This window comes from Nematolebias whitei, chromosome 12 (genome assembly GCF_014905685.2).
Source record: "Nematolebias whitei isolate Nwh7 chromosome 12, NemWhi1, whole genome shotgun sequence".
In the NCBI taxonomy this organism is placed as follows: domain Eukaryota; kingdom Metazoa; phylum Chordata; class Actinopteri; order Cyprinodontiformes; family Rivulidae; genus Nematolebias; species Nematolebias whitei.
In genome coordinates, this window is record NC_056509.1 from 37814585 (window position 1) to 37834933 (window position 20349).

The following is a 20349-nucleotide window of genomic DNA, read 5'->3' on the forward strand; positions in this document are numbered from 1 at the left end:
TATATATATATATATACAGACAGACAGACAGACAGACAGACAGACAGACAGACAGACAGACAGACAGACAGATAGATAGATAGATAGATAGATAGATAGATAGATAGATAGATAGATAGATAGATAGATAGATATTATCAGCTGAGTTTTTCTTTTAAAAGGACACCTAATTAGTTCACTTCTTTGCTAAAAAAAAACAAACAATATCTGTATTTCCAAAGTTATGGCACACTTCACTTCAAAATACAGTTTGAATCTTTGTTGTCACATTGGTTTTAAAGGTAGAAGTTGGATGAACTGGTGGGTGGCTGACGCCCCATTTCCAGTGGAAGAGACCACTTCCTGTTTACATTAGTGACCCCTCCCCTAAGAGTGCCCAGAGCTCCCTTTCTGCCTCTGTACAGAGGAGCCTTTCATTTTTCCTCTTTCTGTTTATTTACCTTCTCACTCCTCCATTCTCTCACCTCAGAGTCTGACCTGTGTACAGCAGCCAAGCACCCCCCCACCCCCACCCCCACCACACACACGCTGACTGCATTCATTTTACCCACATGTTCTGTCATTGTCTTCACATTTTACCATGTCTCCTCGTTTAAGCATAACCGCCTCCTCTTTTGGAATACTTGTGGTTTCCTGTCATATTTTTTAATCTCGTAATTTGTGATATTTTCTGTTTTCAGTCTGTTTTAATTTATTAGTATTTCCTACAGAGCTGTCCTGCTCTTCTTGCTCTCTTTTAGTGGTCTGAACATTGAGATGTATTTTTCAGGCTTGTACGTTCATTTTATTTTTCTTGCTGGGGTCTTAAAACCTCTTCCTTCTCTTCTATCCTTCCCACCACTGCCATCTCTTCTTCTGGCTAGATTTGGAATATCCCACACGTGGCAAGCCCCAAACTGCCACACCCCTCTCCAGCCTTGTACCCAGATGTAGAGGGGGAGAAAAGGGGCAACAAGGCTCAGACGCTTTGAGTCGGGGTTACTGATTGTTGCCTCTGTGTTTTGGTGTGACTGAATAGAGGTCCTTTGCAGCAGCAGCAGCTCTCCACGCTGGTCAGTGTGGTCAGCGCAGAGCAGTTATTCCACTTGCGTGTTTGGGGATGACATGTTTGTGATGGTGCGTGGAGAAGAGTGTGTGTTTTGGTGACTCCACTCTCAGTCTCTCTGCCTCCACTGTGTGCAGGACGGTTCGACTGGGCCGCACCGGTGTGGATGAGATCAAACATCACCCCTTCTTCAAGAGCGACCAGTGGACTTTTGACAACATCCGTGACAGTAAGTGTGCACGCACATGCTTTTTAAAAATGTTGTGCTTTTTTGTAAAGCCACCACTCAGTGCAGTTGCTGATTCCTTCTTTTCCATCTTTGGTAATGTGCGTCTTATCATCTCCAGCTCATTCCTCTGCAGATCTGTTTTTCTTTAGTCTAATATTCCAGTTTATTTTCAGCTCCTGCACCAGTGAGCCTTCAAATCTGCTCCACGTGTTCCCCATATGCTTGCCACTCATATCTGACATAAGACAGGAGGCTTTGCTGAGCAGGAGATAACATGCTACACAAATAAAGTTGGAAAACCAATAACGTGAATTTATCTCCAATAGCATGGTTTCAAGCTAAATCACAGTCTTTTCATGCAATCAAAACTTCTTGCAGAGTAAAGTTCAGTTGCCAAGTTTAGTTCTGCTCCACCAATAACTGTGTAAAAGTTGTGTGCAGGTTGTTTATTGTGGATAAAAAGTAACATTTCTTCAAGGTTTTACAGCAGGAACACTAGAAGGGCTCCAAAATTCAACCATGTTTCCAAAAAGAAGAAAACAATGAAAAATGTTAACGCCAACATTGTCTACTAAACATTTAAAATATTTAATTTACTGAATATGATACAAAATCAATTAATTTATTGCTTTTTTTCCTTCATGAAACAGGGTTTTGTATTTTTTTTATTTAAAGTAGTAAATACGTTTTAAATTGTGGCTACTTAAATTATTTTTTAAATACTGTATAATTTTAGCATTCTATCTATGTTATAAGGTGTAATGATGACAGCACCAGTCATAGCATTTTAGAACAATATCTCATTTAGTAGATTGTTTCTAGCTTATTAAATCAAGAGTTGTGATACACCTAGCATATCATTTAACTTTATAAGATATTTTTTCATGATTAACTTATCACCTGCTTTCAACAAGCAAAAGTGTTTTTGCCAGAGTTTGTTTGCTTTGCCAAAAAATCTCATGAATCCCTGGATGAGTGGTAATTAAATTTGCAAAACATAATCATTAGATGTATCTCATCTCATCTAACTGATTAACCTTTTGTGTCAAGATGGCTGTCACAGCCACCTGACCACAGAAAATGCAAAAATGGCTGTAATTAAGTCATTTTTACTGATATTCTGCTAAAATCTGGTATTGTAGTAGCTGAGAGTCCTTCCCAGCTCATACTCCAAGTGCTACATATTTTGCAAGATTTGTGCTTAAAACTTTAGCATTAGGTGTTGAAATCAACATTTTTTTTTGTTAGCCAAATAACTGGTGAACCACTGGACAAATTAAAAACTGTCAGAAAATATCTGCATAAACAACTACAATTGATACTTTTGAAGCCAATCCAATTCAAGATGGCCACCACAGCTAACTTGACCTTAAGCTATGACAAAAATGGCTATAACTCAGTCAGTTTTACAGTTATTGAGATAAAATGTGACAAGATAGCAGCTAAGAGTCACTTTCTGAGCTTGAGATTTTGTTTTAATCCATGAAATTGTGCATATCTTTACTTTCCTGACTCTTTTTTTCAGGAAAACATAAAATTTGAACATTTAGTGCAATATTTAAAAATGCAAGCCGTATATAACAGTCCAAACTGAGTTACTGAACACGCACATGTTTTATTAAAATAAAAAACAGATTTAAAACCTACATTTAATCATAGTTAATAGAACTCTTGCTCTTCATTCAGTGCTGAATATTTTGCATGTGTATCACATACGCCTTCATCAGTCATTTCCACAGGAAGGAAATAAGAAGAAGCAGAAAAAAGGTTGGAAAATAAGAACAGGGGCTGCACTAAGAATATGAAAAGGACCTTTGTATTTGAATATGATTTCATTCAGGCTCTTTTTATTTACCTCAACTTCTCTCCGCTTCACCTGGCTCTGATTAGAATGAGAGACCGGACTTCGATCCAGAGCCTGGCAGTCTGGAACATGAAACCACTGCTGTGCTTCTGTTCTCCTCATGTTTGCACATGCACGCGCACACCCACACACACACACATACAGTCACACACACACTCCAAACCATGAACTTGCTCCATTTCTTGCATCTTGCAGAGTGATGTTAAAAATATGTTTGTGGTAGTTTTCATGTTTTTCAACATTAAGTTGGTTAAGAGCAAAGAGTGGGAGGGAGCATCATGGATGGATGGATGGATGGATTGGTGGATAGATGGATGGATGGATGACTGAATGGATTGGTGGATGGATGATGGATGGATGACTGAATGGATTGGTGGATGGATGATGGATGGATGACTGAATGGATTGATGGATGGATGATGGATGGATGACTGAATGGATTGGTGGATGGATGATGATAGATGGATAGAGAATGGATTGATGGATGGATAGAGGATGGATGGATGGATGGATGGATGGATGGAGGATGGATTGATGGATGGAAGGATGGAAGGATAGATGATGGATAGAGCATGGATTGATGGATGGATATGGATGGATGGAGGATGGATGGATAGAGCATGGATTGATGGAGGATGGATGATGAATGGATGGATGATGGATGGATGGATGACGAATGGATGGATGGCTGGCTAGATGAATGGATAGAGGATGGCTAGATGGATGGATAGAGGATGGATTGATGGATGGATGTATGGATGGATGGTTGATTGAACTGGTAGTCCCATCTCCCGCAGCGACAGGCGGGGCAGCCCTTTGCGGCCTCATGTAATGAGAGAGGCGCCCCAATTCGTAGGTTTTCTCTCGCTCTTTCACTCTCACTGTGGCCATGGCCGCCTGTCATTAGCCTCCCTCTATCAAAGAGCATTCTGGGAAGTCAAGCCACAAGGGCATCCATGTCTCTCTCGCTCTGTCTCACCACACGTTGGTTTTTCTTTTTTCAGTTTCTCCTCTTTGACTCCCCCTCCGTTTGTTTGGATGTCTCTCTGTATTTTGTCTGCCATCTGCGGGTCAGATTTGTCACACCGAGTCTTAACCTAAAAGTAATGAGCTCTTTGCTCAAAGCCAGAATCACACTGGCCTGAGCAGCTCAATCCATAATGGCTGCTTTTTATTCTTAATTGGGATCTTTTTATAGACTAAAAGACTAGCTTAGTTTTATCTGATTGGCCCCTTTACAGACTTTTTGTCCACATGTTGTGCAGTTTTTTTAGTGTGCTTGCTCTTATGAAAAGAGAGCAGAAGGAGCAATCTGCTGGTGTGGTTAGGCTTCATTTGTGAAAGGCAACTGTGTGTGGGGCACAAAGCGAGCACTGTGTGGGAAAAGGAGTGGTGTCAAGCTCACGCCAACCTGTAGAAAACTTACTGCAAGCAGAGCCAAAGCTGGCAGTCAAACTGGTCAAAACATATTCAGCGCTGAAAAGTTTTTGAGAACGGGTTTTAGATTTAAATACCTGCAGGACAGGAGACATATTTTTATATAAATAACACCTCTTCATCATCGTCTCCCTCTCTGTTTCTGATTTCCAGCTGTGGCCCCAGTTGTGCCGGAGCTTCACAGTGACATAGACACAAGTAATTTTGACGACGTCGAGGTGGAAAAAGGCGATGCGGAGACCTTTCCTCCACCCAAAGCCTTTGTGGGCAACCAGCTACCTTTTATTGGCTTCACCTATTTCAAAGAAGACCAGTAAGTCCTTTATTCTCATTATGTGTTTGTTTTAGTCAGTTTTCTGATTCATGTTTGCATTTTTATTTTTTTATTTGGTAATAGTGCTTGGTTCATATTTATATTATATATTTATAGAGCTAGAGACACAACTGTGCCTAAAGATGAGGAGAAGGACACTGTAGTTCTGCTGTTTCTGCACACTAGACACCGTCTTCTTTTCTATATAGCTGTATTTAGAAATCTTAAAAGTTTATGTTTGTTCAAGCAAATGGTCGTTATTAATTTGTCAAACATCAGGCTATGTCAAAACAATAAGCAGATAGATTACTTAAACCTGGCACGGCAATCCGGTGTCAAAGTTCCTGAAAGTGTGTGAATTTTGCTTGTAAACTTACACATGAAGTCACACTTCAATTCAATGTGACCATTTATATGGTCAGTGTACAAAACACATTATTTGTATGATTGTAATATTTTTCCATGCTTTTGTGTTTACTAAGTATATTTCCACACTTTTTGGAAGTTTTTTTTTTTCAAGCATCCTTTTTTCAATTATTTTTTTCATTTTGAACATATAAAACACAAATAACATAAACAAAAAACCTCCCACCTCTTCCCTCCCACATCAAATCAGTCACACATGCATAATTGAATTAAAATGAATCACACAGGCATTGACAAATTTTCCACATACAACATAAAAGGCTCCTACATGTCCCAAAATCTTTTAACAGAACTCTTCAGAGTACATCTTATTTTTTCTAGATGGATGTGATACATCACCTCTCTCATCCAATGTACATATGCTGGGGGGTGTGGGTCCTTCCAATTGCACTAAACCAGTCTTCTGGCCAGGAGAGACCCAAAAGCAATCACATCCTTCTCGTACTTGCTGAAGGACGTGTCCACAGGGACCACCCTGAACAGTGAGATGAATAGTGATGGGTGTACAGTTTTGCCACAAATCCCAGAGAAGGTGTCAAAAATAGATTGCCAAAAGGTCTGCAGTTTGGAACAGGTCCAGAATGTATGCAGGAGTGTAGCTGGAGTTTGTTTATAATGATTACATGCAGGGTCCAGGTCAGCTTTGATCATGGACATCTTGTCTTTGGACCAGTGCAGCCTGTGCACCACCTTGAATTGAATTACAGCATGTCTCAGACAGATTGAGGATGAATACATGTTCTGAATGATCCTTCTCCAGATCGAGTCTGATATGGATTCCTCCAGGTCTGTTCCCATTTCAGTTTAAAGGAGTCCAAACTGGTCTCATGGTATGAACTGAGCAGTATATAGATCTTATTGAGGGCCCCCTTAATGTCAGACCTGCTTTCCAAAATCTTAACCACAAAATGTTTAGAGGGGTACAAAAGAAAACAGAGTTGGACCTCACAACATGTCCTTTTTAAAGTTGAATGGTTTTGATATCACCTTAGGGTCATCATAGTTTATGTTTGGAAAAATCTCAAACCTCACAACAACTTTATACAACCATATTTTAAAAATGCAACAAAGAAAGCTCTCTGGAAACCAATAAACGGCTCAGCTTCATGTCTGTATAATGACCACAGAGCTCGAAGCTTCTTTATGGGAGCCGTTTTTACAGAAGCAATTTTAATATTTTCATTCATTTTCCAAACGTACAAGAAATGTGTTTTGTGAAACACTTCATGGTTAATGTTGTGTTCTCTGAAATATTGGCTTTTTAGTTTTATGAGTCTATTTTGTGCATATATTTGGTTTAATTTAATGTTTTCTGAAATGTTGTGGAGATGTTTAGACGAATTGTTGCTATTTATTTGGTCATTGTGTGTCTTTTTTATATTTAGTTGTGTTTCAGATAATTTAAGTGCAGTAAACCCAGTCAGATGGGTACTAGTCAGTATAGTTACCGTATATTTATCGTTGTGAGTTTTTCACATATCACAGTGGTGGCTGTTGTATCATAAACTAGTATTTAGATGAACGTTTTGCTCTTTGTAAAAACTCAGTAGGTGCTGTTCATCTGGTTATTGGAACATCCACCACTCAGCTACAATATCAGCTCAGAAAAGCCAGGGTTTGGTGAAGGAACATCTGAGGGTTTCCTGGCACAGGGATCATGGATTTTGGGCTGGGGTCTCTCTGGATTGGGCAGATGCCATCCGATCCCTCTGGGTTGACATTTAAGTAGTTTGGAGGCTGAATCAACACCTCAGACCCTTACCGAGTGTTTTTTGCAGGGTTCACTGCGTTCTTGCTGGGAGAGTTGTTGCTACTGTAGGGGATTGCAGACGATTGTGGGGGGTTGATTTGTCTGCAAAGTGTCAAAGTAGCATTCAAATAATAGAGTGCAGGTTTTCTAAGCAGAACGTTATGCTATCCCGATGCATGCTCAATAATCCAGGTAGATAAATATAAAAAAAAGTTGTCTGGTCCTCTGGACATTCAAAAAAAAAAACATTTGCTGTTACAGAATGAGCTTTCTTGCTCACTCCTCTATCAAACCCCTACTGTGAGGAGTGATAGGGCAGTCTGCATATGTGTCTAGCTTACCTCAGCTTTGTAACTCGAACCCCACACTCTGTTCTTTGAATTGAGAAAGCTCCTCGGATGAGAAGCGAAACATCTTCTGTTACAAAAATAAAGTCCAGTTGTTTTTGTCTTGAACTTTTTTGAACTCCTAATGTTTTGGCTGATTGACGACACTTGTTTGGACATTCACGACTCTCCCCTGCTGCTTTCTCTCCCAGGTTGCTGAAAGGAATTAGCAGCAGCTCAGTGGAGGATTTGAACAACTGTACGGAAATCTCTAAAGACAAGCAGATCTCGTTGGACGATCAGAAAGAGGTCGGTGTCTCGGTGTGCAAAGTGTTATTGCAAAAAACGAGAGCAATAAGACAACAGAAAGCATGTTGAGGGTTTTTTTAAGAGTATTTTTTTATGCTCTGGTCTTTTGTTCATCCTTTGGAGCAGCTGCAGAAGAAGATTAATCAGCTGGAGGAACAGCTAGATAATGAAATGCAGGCCAAAGATGATCTGGAGCAAAAGTGCAAGTATGAACACACACACACACACACTAAACTCCATCATCATGCTTTGACATTATAATAAAGATGGACATAAAAAACTGAAATTTAAAAAAATTAAACGAGTTAATAAATAAAAAATGAGTTTTTTGCATTGATAATCATCTGGTCTATCCTAAAAAATATATATATTTTTTTTATTTGGAAAGTAAAATAAAATGTTTAGCTGTCTTTAAAACAGGGTTGGTATAAAAAAAGATCTTATAATGTGATAAATTGCAATAAAATTGTTATAATAATTTGTTTCTCTGCAGAAATGCTACCAACCGTTTAGACAAGCTGGTCAAAGAACTGGACAAAGAGGTAAGAACACTCTGAAGGCTGGGAGGATGTTACAAACATGTCAAAGTTTGTTTCTGCTCACTCTGCTTGTGAATCCCTCCTGCATCAGATGAACAGCAGGCAGAAAGTGGAGGCCTCGCTGAGGCAGCTGGAGCGAGAGCGAGCGCTGCTGCAGCATCAGAGTACAGAGAGTGTCCGCAAAGCCGATATCGAAGTGGACAGAAAGCGCATCTTGGAGAATGAATGTGAGCATCCACCTCAGATTGTCACAGTATTTTTTGTTAAACTCAGAAACTCCCAATATTTTAAAGAAATTACTTTAAGTGTAAAAAAAAATAAAAAAAATGTTTTATTTACAATGTTTAGTCATCAAGGGCTATGTTATAAATGAATTATACCAGTAACCTTTATAGCAAATTGTTGATTAGATTGATGGAGCAAAAAAATGTTCATATAAGTACCTTCAAACACAGTTTGGTGTCAAACCTCACAATGGACCATCTTGGCACCAACATAACTGGTTTGTTCCACTTTAGAGTAAGCTGTTTGGGGGATGAATCAGCTTTGTGTTGTGTGTTTCCTTGACTGATTAAGTCTTTCGGATGGAAGGTGAAACGTTTCAGGACCAAAAAAAAAAAGAAACTGTCCAGATGACCTGACTGAAAAATGTTGGATTGTATACCTGGATTATTGAGCATGGACTTTGTTGTTTAGATGAACATTTATTTCTTAGAACATCAAATGAGTGTTACTGTACCAAAGAGGCTCTTAATTTCTTCACCCACTTCCCCTTACCGGTTGGCGAGGACCTGGTGCCTATCTCCAGCAGTCACTGTGCGAGACGTTAGTTACCAATGGACATAACATGCATGTTTTTGGTCTGTGGGAAGAAACCAGAATACTCTGTGAAAACCTATGTGTGAACAGGGAAAATATGCGAACTCCACCCAGGAGTCCCCAGACTGGGAGGCAACACTGTGACCTTCCTGCTGAAAGACAACAGCACTAATCGCCATGCCGCTGTTTATTAAATATGCTATGTCAAAAACAACTTGAACTATCTTTTTATGACTGTGTGCCTGCTCGTCAGTGAACAACCTGAGGGACCAGCTGGAGGATTTGAAAAAGAGAAACCAGCAGTCTAATGAGAAGAACATGCAGCTTCAGAAACAGGTGAGGAGGGAGCTGTTAAATGTCACAGTGGCTTTGTTGTCCATGTCAGCCAAGAGTTTGAGCTTCTGACATCAACCTTACTGTTACCATGGATAGTTTGATTTGCAGAAGCTCTGAAGTCAGACATGACTCATGTCTTTGTGATATTTTAAGGAAGATTAAAGAAAAAATTCTTACTTTTCATCCTGAATATATTTAGAACAAAAGAAGGAAAAAGGCACTATACATGCAAGCTGTAACAAACTCAAGTAAATATATATTGGTAGTTTTACCTACGTCACAGAACTTAAATAACTTGTTAGGACTCAATCAACATTAGGGAGGGTAAGGTGATGGAAACTTCAAACTTCAGCTTTTTGAAAAATGAAATGATGCTCTGCTGAAAGAGGTTATAAACGGATAACAACAAAAGCTAATCATGTTGGTGCTTATTTTGGTTGTCTAGAAGATAAGCAGCACCAGTTAACCAGAGTATTGGAGGACAAGTCGAGGTCTAAAAAAGGAAAGAAATCTTTCTTGGAAATTTGCTTGTGGAGTTTCTAGAAAGGCAATCAAAACACCAGCTAAGCAAATGTATGAGAAAAACATGGAAGCTTTTAGCCTCCGGATATGAATAAACATTTCACAGAGAGAGGGAAAAATACGTTCAGGTAAATAATATTCATTTTAGCAGCCACAAAAAGTACTGGTGGAGTACCTGAAAAGACTGAGATCTGAGGTTTTGCCTTTGTCATTCTTAAACTATTGGGGGGGGGGGGGGGGATCTGTGTATATACCTCCAAAATGGCAACAAAAGCAAACCAAACCAAACTTGGAATCTCAATGAACTTGAAACATTTTTGTAGTTGGAAAATCCCTACTAAACAAGATGAAAAATACACTTTTTCTGCCACTTATCCATGGTCAAGTCACAGAGGCAAGGATCCAGGATGGGTGCCCATACCTCCCTCTCTCCAGTTCGTCCTGTGGGATCCTAATATGTTCTCAGACCAAAGGGCATATTTCCTCAGGTGAGCTCTGTTTCTGCCCCAGGCTCTCCTCCCAGTGGGGCGTTATCAGAAAACCTCTAAAGGGAGGCGATCAGAAAGCATCCTGATCAAATGTGTGAACCACCTCAGCTGACTCTTTTTGATACATAAGAGCAGCGACTCTACTCCAAGCTCCTCACTTTATCTCTAAGGCTGAGGCAGGTCACCCTACAGAGGAAGATCTATACGATCTACTATATATGACCATAAGTGAGAGTTGAAAGGTAGAAGGACCAGGTAATGAAGAGCTTTTCCTTCCGGCTCGTCTTCTTCACCACAAAAAAACAGCCCTCATTCCCACGGATGAGGCCCTGATCAGTCGATGTTGAACCATCTCCCGCTCCATCCTGTCATCACTAATAAGCAAGAGTCCCAGTTATTTGAATTCCTCCAGCCGAGAAGTTCAGGGCATAGACTTGTCCCTGACTCAGAAGCTTTTTAAAAGCAGTGACACTTCAAGTTCAAGTAGGTTTTTATTTCCATTCACATCACATGGGATGCATGAGGTGGAACGAAATTGTGTACACAAGGTTCCAGTTACATCCAACAATAGCAAAAATATATAGTATAAAAAGAAACGGTGAATACGGAGCTAAGATATAAACTAAGAAATCCGCTAAATACTAATGGTGCAAAACAATACGCCGAACAACAGCAGCATGAACTTGAGTCTGTGTGAGCAGATGAGTACGAATGAATATAGCAGCATGAAATAATGAGCAGCATGAAATTAGCAGCATGGATAATCAGCAGCACACATCACCAAAGTTGCATTACAGTGATTTTTTTTATTTATTTTTATTCTCACTTGACTTCTCTGATCATCCATTCTGAAACTGTATTTGATATTACTAGTGAAATAATCTTGCTCAAGATATTCAAGAAATCCTTTATCATTAATCCTGTATTTCTTGAAAATTGTAATTTTGTGCTTAGTTTGAGATTTATAACTATAAGGTCAAAATGTCTTAATTACATTCTCTACTCTGCATTGAACATGTGTGTTTGTGCCTGTTAGTGGAAAACGGTCTGACTATGTCTTGTCTTGTTGCATGTAGCTCGAAGAGGCCAACGCCATGCATCAGAACGAGCAGGAAGTGGCGTCGCGGCTGAAGAAGTGTCAGGCCGAGGCTCAGAAACAAACACAGAGCCTCGAAGTTAGCCTCAGGGAGACGGAGGAAAAATACAACCAGCTGAACAACAGCAAGATGGAGCAGGAGAAGCAGCTGAGGGAGCTGCAGGCTGAGCTGGAGGAGGCGAGAAGGGACCGAAACTACGGGACAGAAACGATTACAGACCTGCAGGGTGAGACACGGCAACTCCGTTAGGCTTTGACACAAGCAAGTATTGGAATGGACCAGATAGTCTCAAAAAGATGCAAATGTATAATATCAGAAAAAACAGACCAGTGTGTCATGAATAAACTTCACAAAGCTTAAATACGAGTTAAATCTTAAACAACCAATTAGAGAAAGCCAAAATGGGTAGTAAGATTGATCTTTGTGAATTCCTCACAAACCACTGCAGTAAACATCTTAATTGCAGGGAAAAAAATGTATTACTCAACTTTGAGTTTGAGACAGAACAGAGTGTTAGAAGAACTGAATCGTGTTTTGGACTCAGCCTTGGGAAATATGTGATCATACGTGGTGGACGCAGGCTGAGAGTGAAGCAAGAGGTAGTAAAATCCAAGCAAGAGCCAGAATGTCTTTTGAGACTCACTTTTAAAACTTAAATATGCTCCGTTCCCACAAAGAGGCCATCCACTGAGGTCTGAGGGGGGAAATGTATTGAAACAAAGTGTTACCTGTTTGCTCTGATGCCCCATCGTGTTTTTTTTTTTTTTACCAGTCAAAGCCTCCTTGTGGGTGGATGCAGGGAAAAAGAAAAATAAACATCAAGTGTGGTGTGTTTTTGCATATTTAAGGCCAAACGTGAACTGGAGCATTATGTAATGTCTAAAAATAAGGAGTTTATTTAGCAGCATATATTTAATTTGCTGCATGTTGGCCTTGAGACAGTTGCATCACATTCAGCCTGATATTACAAATCATTCAACAATTTGCAATGATTTATTTCCATTATTCTATTTCCTCCACATTAGGACAAATTTCTAGTCTGCAGGACGAGCTGAAGGAGGGAAAATCTGCTCTGTCCAAAGTCCAAACTGAAAAGGAGGAGCTGCAGGGGAAACTCAACGATCTCGAAAAGGTTTTTCTAATTTCTAACAAATAAATATGCCATAATGTCATGATATAGTAAGTATGAAAGGAGTAATGTGTTCTGTTTATTACTGTCGTTTGTTTGACTGCAGGGAAAAAACAACCAAGAGATCGATCTGACGTTCAAGCTGAAGTCCCTCCAGCAGAGTCTGGAGCAGGAAGAGGCAGAACACAAGTCCACTAAAGCAAAGCTCGCTGACAAAAACACAATCTATCAGTCCATCGAGGAGGAAAAATCTGCAGCCTTGAAAGGTGAGCAAGAGAACAGAAGATCTAAACATCTAAAAACTGGTGAAAAAAAAAAAACAGTAGCTAAGACCAAATTTTGCTCTGATCAACTTAAATAACTGGTAATCAGTGTTTTAGTTGTGAAAATGTTGATCCAGCATTCACACTAGCACAGCTTTGATCCTACTTCTCTTTACTCTGACTTTTCTTTCATGCCTTCTTTGTTATGTAACTACGTCTACATACGTTGTGCTATTTTAATTATTCAACTTTGTGGATTGTTTATTTTCATGCTTAAAAAAAAATTACATTTATTTAAAAATCAAAGTCCTAAAGAAAATATTAAGATCGCTAATTACTTCTAAATATATATTTTAATCTACTTTATCATACTTCTTCTTCCACTATCTTATGCCACTTTTAGCTTTTAGCTAGTATTTTGGTACTTTTAATTAGTATTTTGTTACTTTTAGCATCTAGCCAGCATTTTTCTACTGTTAGCTTCTAATAAAGCGCTTTGCTAGTTTTACATTTGGTTGGGGGTTTGCTACTTGTAGTTAGTGTTTTATTACTTTTATTGTTTTTAGCTAGTATTTTTATACTTATTGTTTTGCCTTTTTTAGCTTTATGGTAGCATTTTGGTTTTTACATTTCAACTAGCATTTTGCCTCTTTTAGCTAACATGTGATTTTTAGCATTTAAATATTTTGCTACTTTTGCCTTTTAAATAACATTTTGCTATGTTTACATTTTAGCTAGCGTAGTTGTGCTTTAAGCTTTTAGCTAATGTTTTGCTCATTTTAGCTTTTAGTTAGCATTTGTCTTGTTTTACTTTTAGCTTTCATTTAAACATTTTACTAGCATTTTGCTTTGTTTACATTTTAGCTAGCTTATTGCTGCTTTAAGCTTTTAGCTAATGGTTTGCTCATTTTAGCTTTTAGCTAGCATTTGTCTTGCTTTACCTTTTGGCGATCATTTAAACATTTTGCTAGCATTTTGCTATAATTATCTTTTAGCTAACGTTTTAATACTTTTAACTTAGCATTTTCTCCTTTTAGCTACCGGTAATGTTTTTTGTTTAGTTTTGTTTTTTTTGCTTCTTTTAGATTTACCTCATTTTTATGTTCAGCTTCATTAAAAGGTACATTTACTTTGAACTTTTGACTTTTTTTTTTCGTTTTTTTTCTGTTGTTTAACAATGTGACTGGAGCTTTTGGGTATTTTACTGATCCTTAAATTTCTTTTCCATATAGAATGTTTCTGTTTTTTTGTTTTTGTTTTCCTTGCTTATTTGTTTTTTTTATTGCTGTCCTCTGTTTCAGAGATGGAGAGCACCCTGCAGGAGGAGCGCAGCTTGAAGCTGCAGGTGGAGGCTAAGCTGCTGCAGCTGGAGAAGGAACACTCGATGCTGGACTGTGACTACAAGCAAGAGCAGCACAAGCTGGACGAACTGCAGGCGCAGAAGGAGAAACTTCATGAAGAGGTGCCTTTTAATCATTATGGCCCAAAGGCAAAAAAAAAAAAAAAAAAGTCTTTGCTCATGTGTGTGTGTTCTGTCAATCTGTCATTTCAGCCAAATTCCTCATGAACTGGACAGATTTTAATGAAATTCATAATGACGTACATGTTCAACAAATTAACTAATTTAATTATGGCAACACAAACATATCTATAGCTTAGTTGGATTTAGTAATATTGAACTAAAGCTTGGTGTGGTAGTATCTGAGTCATTCTCACTACATACTCCAAGCACTAACAGATCTTGCAAGATTTTGCAGTTTGCATGAGCTTGTGCATAACCTTACGAAAGTTGACCAAAATTGCCAAAGCATCCATTTTCACTATAAGCTAACTCTAGCATTAAATCCTTAAATGCTTAGTGTTTAATTATTAAAGTTTATATAAACTGTCCAAAAGCTTTTTAAGACCAACAGCACATAAAATGCATGTAGTCGTTTAGTTATTTAAACTAGAAAGTACTTGATTTTAATTCATGGTTTTGAAATTAAATAAATGGGCATAAAATTACACAAGATTCTGTGACAAGAATTAGACTGTATACACAACATTTTATTGACTGCAAACGTTTTATGAAATACAAAAAAATGCAGCTTTTTATTACAGAGTAAAGGTTGTTCTCTGTAATGTTAACCATCTGTCATGCATGCCTATGCACGCAGGTTAAAAGCCTTACGTTTCGTCTGGATGACGAGATCCACAAGCGAAGTTTGACCCAGAGCGAACTGAAGATGCAGCAGAAGCAGGTGTCTGTGCTCAGCACCTCGGAGAAGCAGCTCAAGCAGGAGCTCAACCAGCTGCTGGACATAAAGCAGAGCCTGGAGAAACACAACCAGGAGCTGCGCAGGTCAGACTCACTAACATTTAAAAATCCATGTTCATCTAAACACTGAGCAGCAATATTTTGTAATCGTTTTTGTAAATTTGGGGGGGCTGCTTTGGATTTGGTGCTCAGTTGGCCTTCAGCAGTGACTGACAGATTTCTGGTTCTGTTTCAGGGAAAAGCAGGAGGCTGATGGCCAGCTGAAGGAACTGAAGGACCAGCTGGAGGCAGAGCAGTATTTCACAGTAACTCTTTTTTTTAATTTTTTTTTATGCGTTTCTGTCAAACAGGAGTGACAGCCAAATATTTTAAGTCTACAGCAGCTACCATTTACGATCCGCAAAATATCTCACAGATCTGCACCATACTTGTATTACTATCAAGAATTAATCTATTAATGAGTGATAAAAGGTTTAAATCTTGCTCCGTTTGTTTTTTTAAGACCCTTTATAAAACTCAGGGCCGTGAGCTGAAAGCTGAGTGCGATGAGAAGAACAAGCTGGTTAAAGAGCTGCGGCAGCGACTGGCAGAATACAGTGAAGAAAGGTAACTGTGGCTGCCCGTATATTTATCACCCACCGCCAAAAAGCAAAGATGGACGATTATGTTTTTGCAGTGTATGTGTCTATTGTCACAATATCCCATGAACCAATGGATGGAATTTGATTAAAACTTTCTGAAAGTAATCATTGGACGAAAATCTACAAAGATTCAGTGTTTGGAGTCAACTTTATTCAAGATGGCCACCACAGCCACATAGCCTTCAAATCCCCCAAGTGGCTGGAGCTCAGTCATATTTAGAGATATTAGTTTAAAGCTGGGTGAGGTAGTAATTATGACGATCCTCAACATACGTTAGGAGTGCTAACAGATTGTACACCTTTTGTTGAACATGTTTCTGTCAACTATTTAGAGGCAATTTTTGTCTGTCTGTTAGCAAAATATCTCATTAACCACTGAATGGATTTTAATTAAACCTTCAGGAAATAAATATTGGATTAACTTTTAGAGCTAACTCAATTTAAGATGTCAACCACAGACAACTGACCTTAGAAAACACAATAATAGCTATAATTCAGTTAACTTTCAGATACTGAAGTAAAATTTGATGTGGTAGTAGCTGACAGTCTTTAACAACGTGTACTTGACACCTTGCAATATTGCATCAAATTGCACATAACTTGTTATTTTAATATTTGACCAAAACAGCTACAACTCCTTGTCATTTGTCAACATAAGATGCTCTCAGTCTAAAACACTGGCATGAAAGTGATGGGCAATACGAACGCTATAGGTTAAGATTCAAAATGTGTTTACTCAATTAGATGATGAAAGCAAAGCGATAGTAGTTAGCATGTTGAAAAATATTTATAGTTACAATGAAGCTGCAATGACTTAAAGAATAAAACAACGTTTGAATTATCCATGTGTTTGAGAAAATAACACACTTTCAGATTAGTGGTAGTTGTGCCCTTGTGGCAGGACTTGACTTTCAATACAATTTCTGAAGTGAAACCAAATTAGCTGATGTCCCTGATGTACAAATGTTTATTGTCGGATGCTGGCTCGGTTCCTCACTTACTTGCAAAGTCTCTCAATGTCAGAAATGTCACCAACTTATTGTTGTCTCACTGTAGCCAGAGGCTTTTTAACTGGCATATTGATGACCCTGATTTATTGCTGTTCAAAGACTCATCCTGCTCCTGCAGTTTATAAGATATGCACAATCCGGGCTTTCTTTACCCGCACAGGGATTCTATGGCAGCTCAGCTGGAGAGCAGTTTGACCAAAGCGGATTCGGAGCAGCTGGCTCGGTCAGTTATCGAGGAGCAGTACTCCCTTCTGGAGAAGGAAAAGATCATGAAGGAACTGGAGATCAAAGACATGCTGGCGAGACACAAACAGGAGCTCGGAGAGAAGGACGCCACCATCAGCTCGGTGAGATCACGTCACATGGAGTCAGTTTTAGTCTTTGCAAAGTAAGGACACAAAGAGGATTCAACCGTTAAAGGTCATTTTTACATAGTTGAATTAGAAATATTATTTTTGCCTGAGTAAACTGGCAGTAAAAGCTCCTGATATTAGATATCAGCACTTATTATTAGAGTGAGTAAAAAAACAAGTTGAGGAAAAAACAAAAACTATTTAACAAATACAAAGAAAATATGATTTTCAATGTTACACTAACTATCTTCATTCAAGTCAATAAAACAAACATAGTAAAGTTGATGCCAAGTACGTGGAGCCAGTTTATAATGCCAGGAATACGCACGCCTTAGGGCCCTGTCCACCCGGCTTGCATTGCATCCGATCTGACGGCTCTCAATTCAGGGGGTGGCCTCACAAAGAGGTGTCTTCCTGTTATTTTTGGTTTGGCTCAGCCGAGCCCCAAGTACTCAACCACCAGGTACTCTCCAGCGAACTCCCTCCGACTACAGGAAAGTGTCCTGGTTTTCTTAGTTTGGGTGATGTATCCTGTATGGACCTCTTTCATCACAAGATGTTCAAATCTCTGAGTCGGACTTCTTGCCAGTTTGTCATGGAAGACTCTACCAAGGACAAAGGCCTCAGACTTCATATCACTCAGAGAAACAGGGGTACTCAAACCGTCCCACCAGATCGGGCAGCGATTCTGCAGAGATCCATCAATTGGGGAAAACTCTGAGTAGAGCTGCTGCTCCTCTGCATCAATTGAAGTCAGCTGAGGTTTCTAAGAAGGATGCCTCCTGGGTGCCTCCCTCTAAAGGTTTTCTGGCCACATTCCACTGAAAGAATACCCTGATAGACCCAGAACTTACTGGAGAGATTACAATACGTAACTTGTCAGGCCTAGGAACACCTTGGGATTCCCCCAATCCCCTCTAACTAAAAAGTGTTGCTGGGGATAGAAATGTCTGAGTTTCCCTCCAGAACCTGCTGCTTCCACAACCCGACCACAGATAACTGAGGGGAAGTTGACAGATGGATGGAAGGAAGGATGATGGATGCCAGGTATACATTTAAAAAAATAGTTTTATCACTGCTTTGAGGTCAAAATTGAGTATAATGGAACTGTTGGGTAAAATAAAAATCCTTTCATCATCTGCTTACTCAAATAGAGGACACAAGCAGATTTTTAACCAGTCTTTTACTTGCAAGGACTCATTGAAAACAGACTACAGATATACAATGCAGGGATCATGTTACTGAATGAGCCTCAAACAGAGTTACCTGTAGACTTTTATACTTTTATACAGCAGCAAGGTCCATCAGGCATTCCCTCATAGCCAGCTGCAGTCAGGTCCATGGCTGTCAGCTAGTCGACCTCCAGCTGGAGATAAGAGAATGTTTTGGGCATGATCTCATGGCGTCAACACCAGCGAGGCGCTGCGAGTTGGCGAGCTGGCCTTCAGGCCGAGACGGATTGTTTTGTGCACATTACAGAAAGATGTTCTCATCCATAATTTAATAAAATAATTCACAACATAAATTCTCAAACAGGAGCTCCCATCAAAAGCTTAATCCTTCATAGCAAGGATGATTCATGACAAATGTCACCCCGTCTCTCCCTCCAGCTGGAAGAGTCTAACCGCACTCTGACGACGGACGTAGCCAACCTGGCCAGTGAGAAGGAAGAGCTGAACAACAAGCTGAAAGGACTGCAGCAAGGTGAGTGTCATTTGAAATTAATGAGCACGGAACACGGTCACTTTCTTCAGAAGCAACATTTCATTTGATCCCTGGAAAGTGTGTTCAAAAGCTGTCCTGGATGTCCACGAGAAACAGGAGAAGAATGCTCATCAGAAGTAGCAACAGTTGTTTTTTTTTACTTTTTTTTACTTTTTTTATGTCATCAGTAAGATAGCTTCACATTTGTCTCATAGATTTTGGATTATTTCAAGAAAGCCTGAATAGAAAAACATGTTTTATTTTGTTATTTTGATGTTCGTGTTTGATGTGTTTGCAGAGCTTCAAAAAGCCAAGGAAGAAGAGAAGCAGTTGAATTCTGTGCACATGTCATTTGAAAAGCAGCTGCAATATGAAAGAACGCTCAAAATTCAGGTGTGCACACATGAACAGCTCTGAACACTCTAATATACTGTCTTACTTTTAAAGGCAACATTTTAGCTACATCTATGGTTAAGAATGATGTTCTGCTGCAGGCTTTTATTGAACTCTGAGCATCAGAAAGCATGTATAAAACGTTTATTTTTGCTGCAGCATTGATTTCTGCAGGCTTATCTTATCTTTTTTTACCGAGTTTATATTTACCATAAAGGAAACTTTTTTTTTTTTGGTGCTGTTTTTCTCTCAGGCAGTGAACAAGCTTGCTGAGGTGATGAACAGGAAAGAGTCGGTGCGAGGAGGCCATCGAGGCATCGACTCCGAGGTGCACAAGAAGGAGAAGGAGAACAGGAAGCTGCAGCTGGAGCTGAAAGCAGAGAGGCAGAAATTTAACAGCACCATCATCAAATTACAGAGGGACATGAACGACATGCAGGCGGTCAGTGCACTCACAATGCCAAATATACACACTGAAAATATACTTGTTACCAGAAAACATCTGACGTGTTGACACTCTTGGAGAAAGCGGGACTTTTTCTTGCTGCATAGCTGAGATTCTGACAGATACTTTGCCGTAAATGTTGCTATGTCTTTCACAGGTTAAAGTTTCAAACAAAATGGAAAAATTGTGGATTAAATTAAAATTTGTTCCAAAACTTTGTTAAAGAGCCATCTTGTTTGGCAATAAAGGGGCAACATTTGCACATTATGGTGTTGATTTAATGCAAGGATGGGCAACTTCTTTTTACAAAAGGGGCTGGGACTGTTGCAGAGGGATGGACCAACGAGTTAAACTCAATTCTATCAATTGTTAATTTTACTGATAAGTGAGATTTTTGTTAGCTGCTGAGAGTAGACATTGTACTGAGCAAAAAAAAAAAAAAACCTGAATTGATCATTTAAACTTCATATGTAAAAATAATTGAACATTCACAAAAACATTTATAAACAAATGCACAAGTTTTGCAGGATTTCAAAGACAAGTACCTAATTAACAACTTAAAAATTAATCTAAAAAAGTTCAATCTGGTCCTCTGGACATTCAAAAAACAAAGCAAAACAAAAAAAATGTAGAAACATTTCGTCTTTCATC

General features: G+C 39.1%; 1 protein-coding gene across 1 annotated transcript in view; it reads left to right on the forward strand.

Moving 5' to 3' along the window:
* Positions 1 to 19695, forward strand: part of LOC119418273 (rho-associated protein kinase 2) — a gene marked incomplete at its 3' end in the record, with an annotated part of 35161 nt that extends 15466 nt beyond the window's left edge. Inside the window, 18 exon segments of the mRNA XM_037685533.1 lie at positions 1183 to 1274; positions 4729 to 4888; positions 7603 to 7699; positions 7826 to 7905; positions 8193 to 8241; positions 8330 to 8465; positions 9311 to 9393; positions 11480 to 11726; positions 12526 to 12632; positions 12736 to 12895; positions 14194 to 14354; positions 15052 to 15236; positions 15388 to 15457; positions 15655 to 15758; positions 16964 to 17150; positions 18767 to 18860; positions 19159 to 19253; positions 19507 to 19695. Coding sequence (XP_037541461.1) covers positions 1183 to 1274; positions 4729 to 4888; positions 7603 to 7699; positions 7826 to 7905; positions 8193 to 8241; positions 8330 to 8465; positions 9311 to 9393; positions 11480 to 11726; positions 12526 to 12632; positions 12736 to 12895; positions 14194 to 14354; positions 15052 to 15236; positions 15388 to 15457; positions 15655 to 15758; positions 16964 to 17150; positions 18767 to 18860; positions 19159 to 19253; positions 19507 to 19695 — 2296 coding nt within the window.
* Between the last annotated feature and the right edge of the window lie 654 nt (positions 19696 to 20349).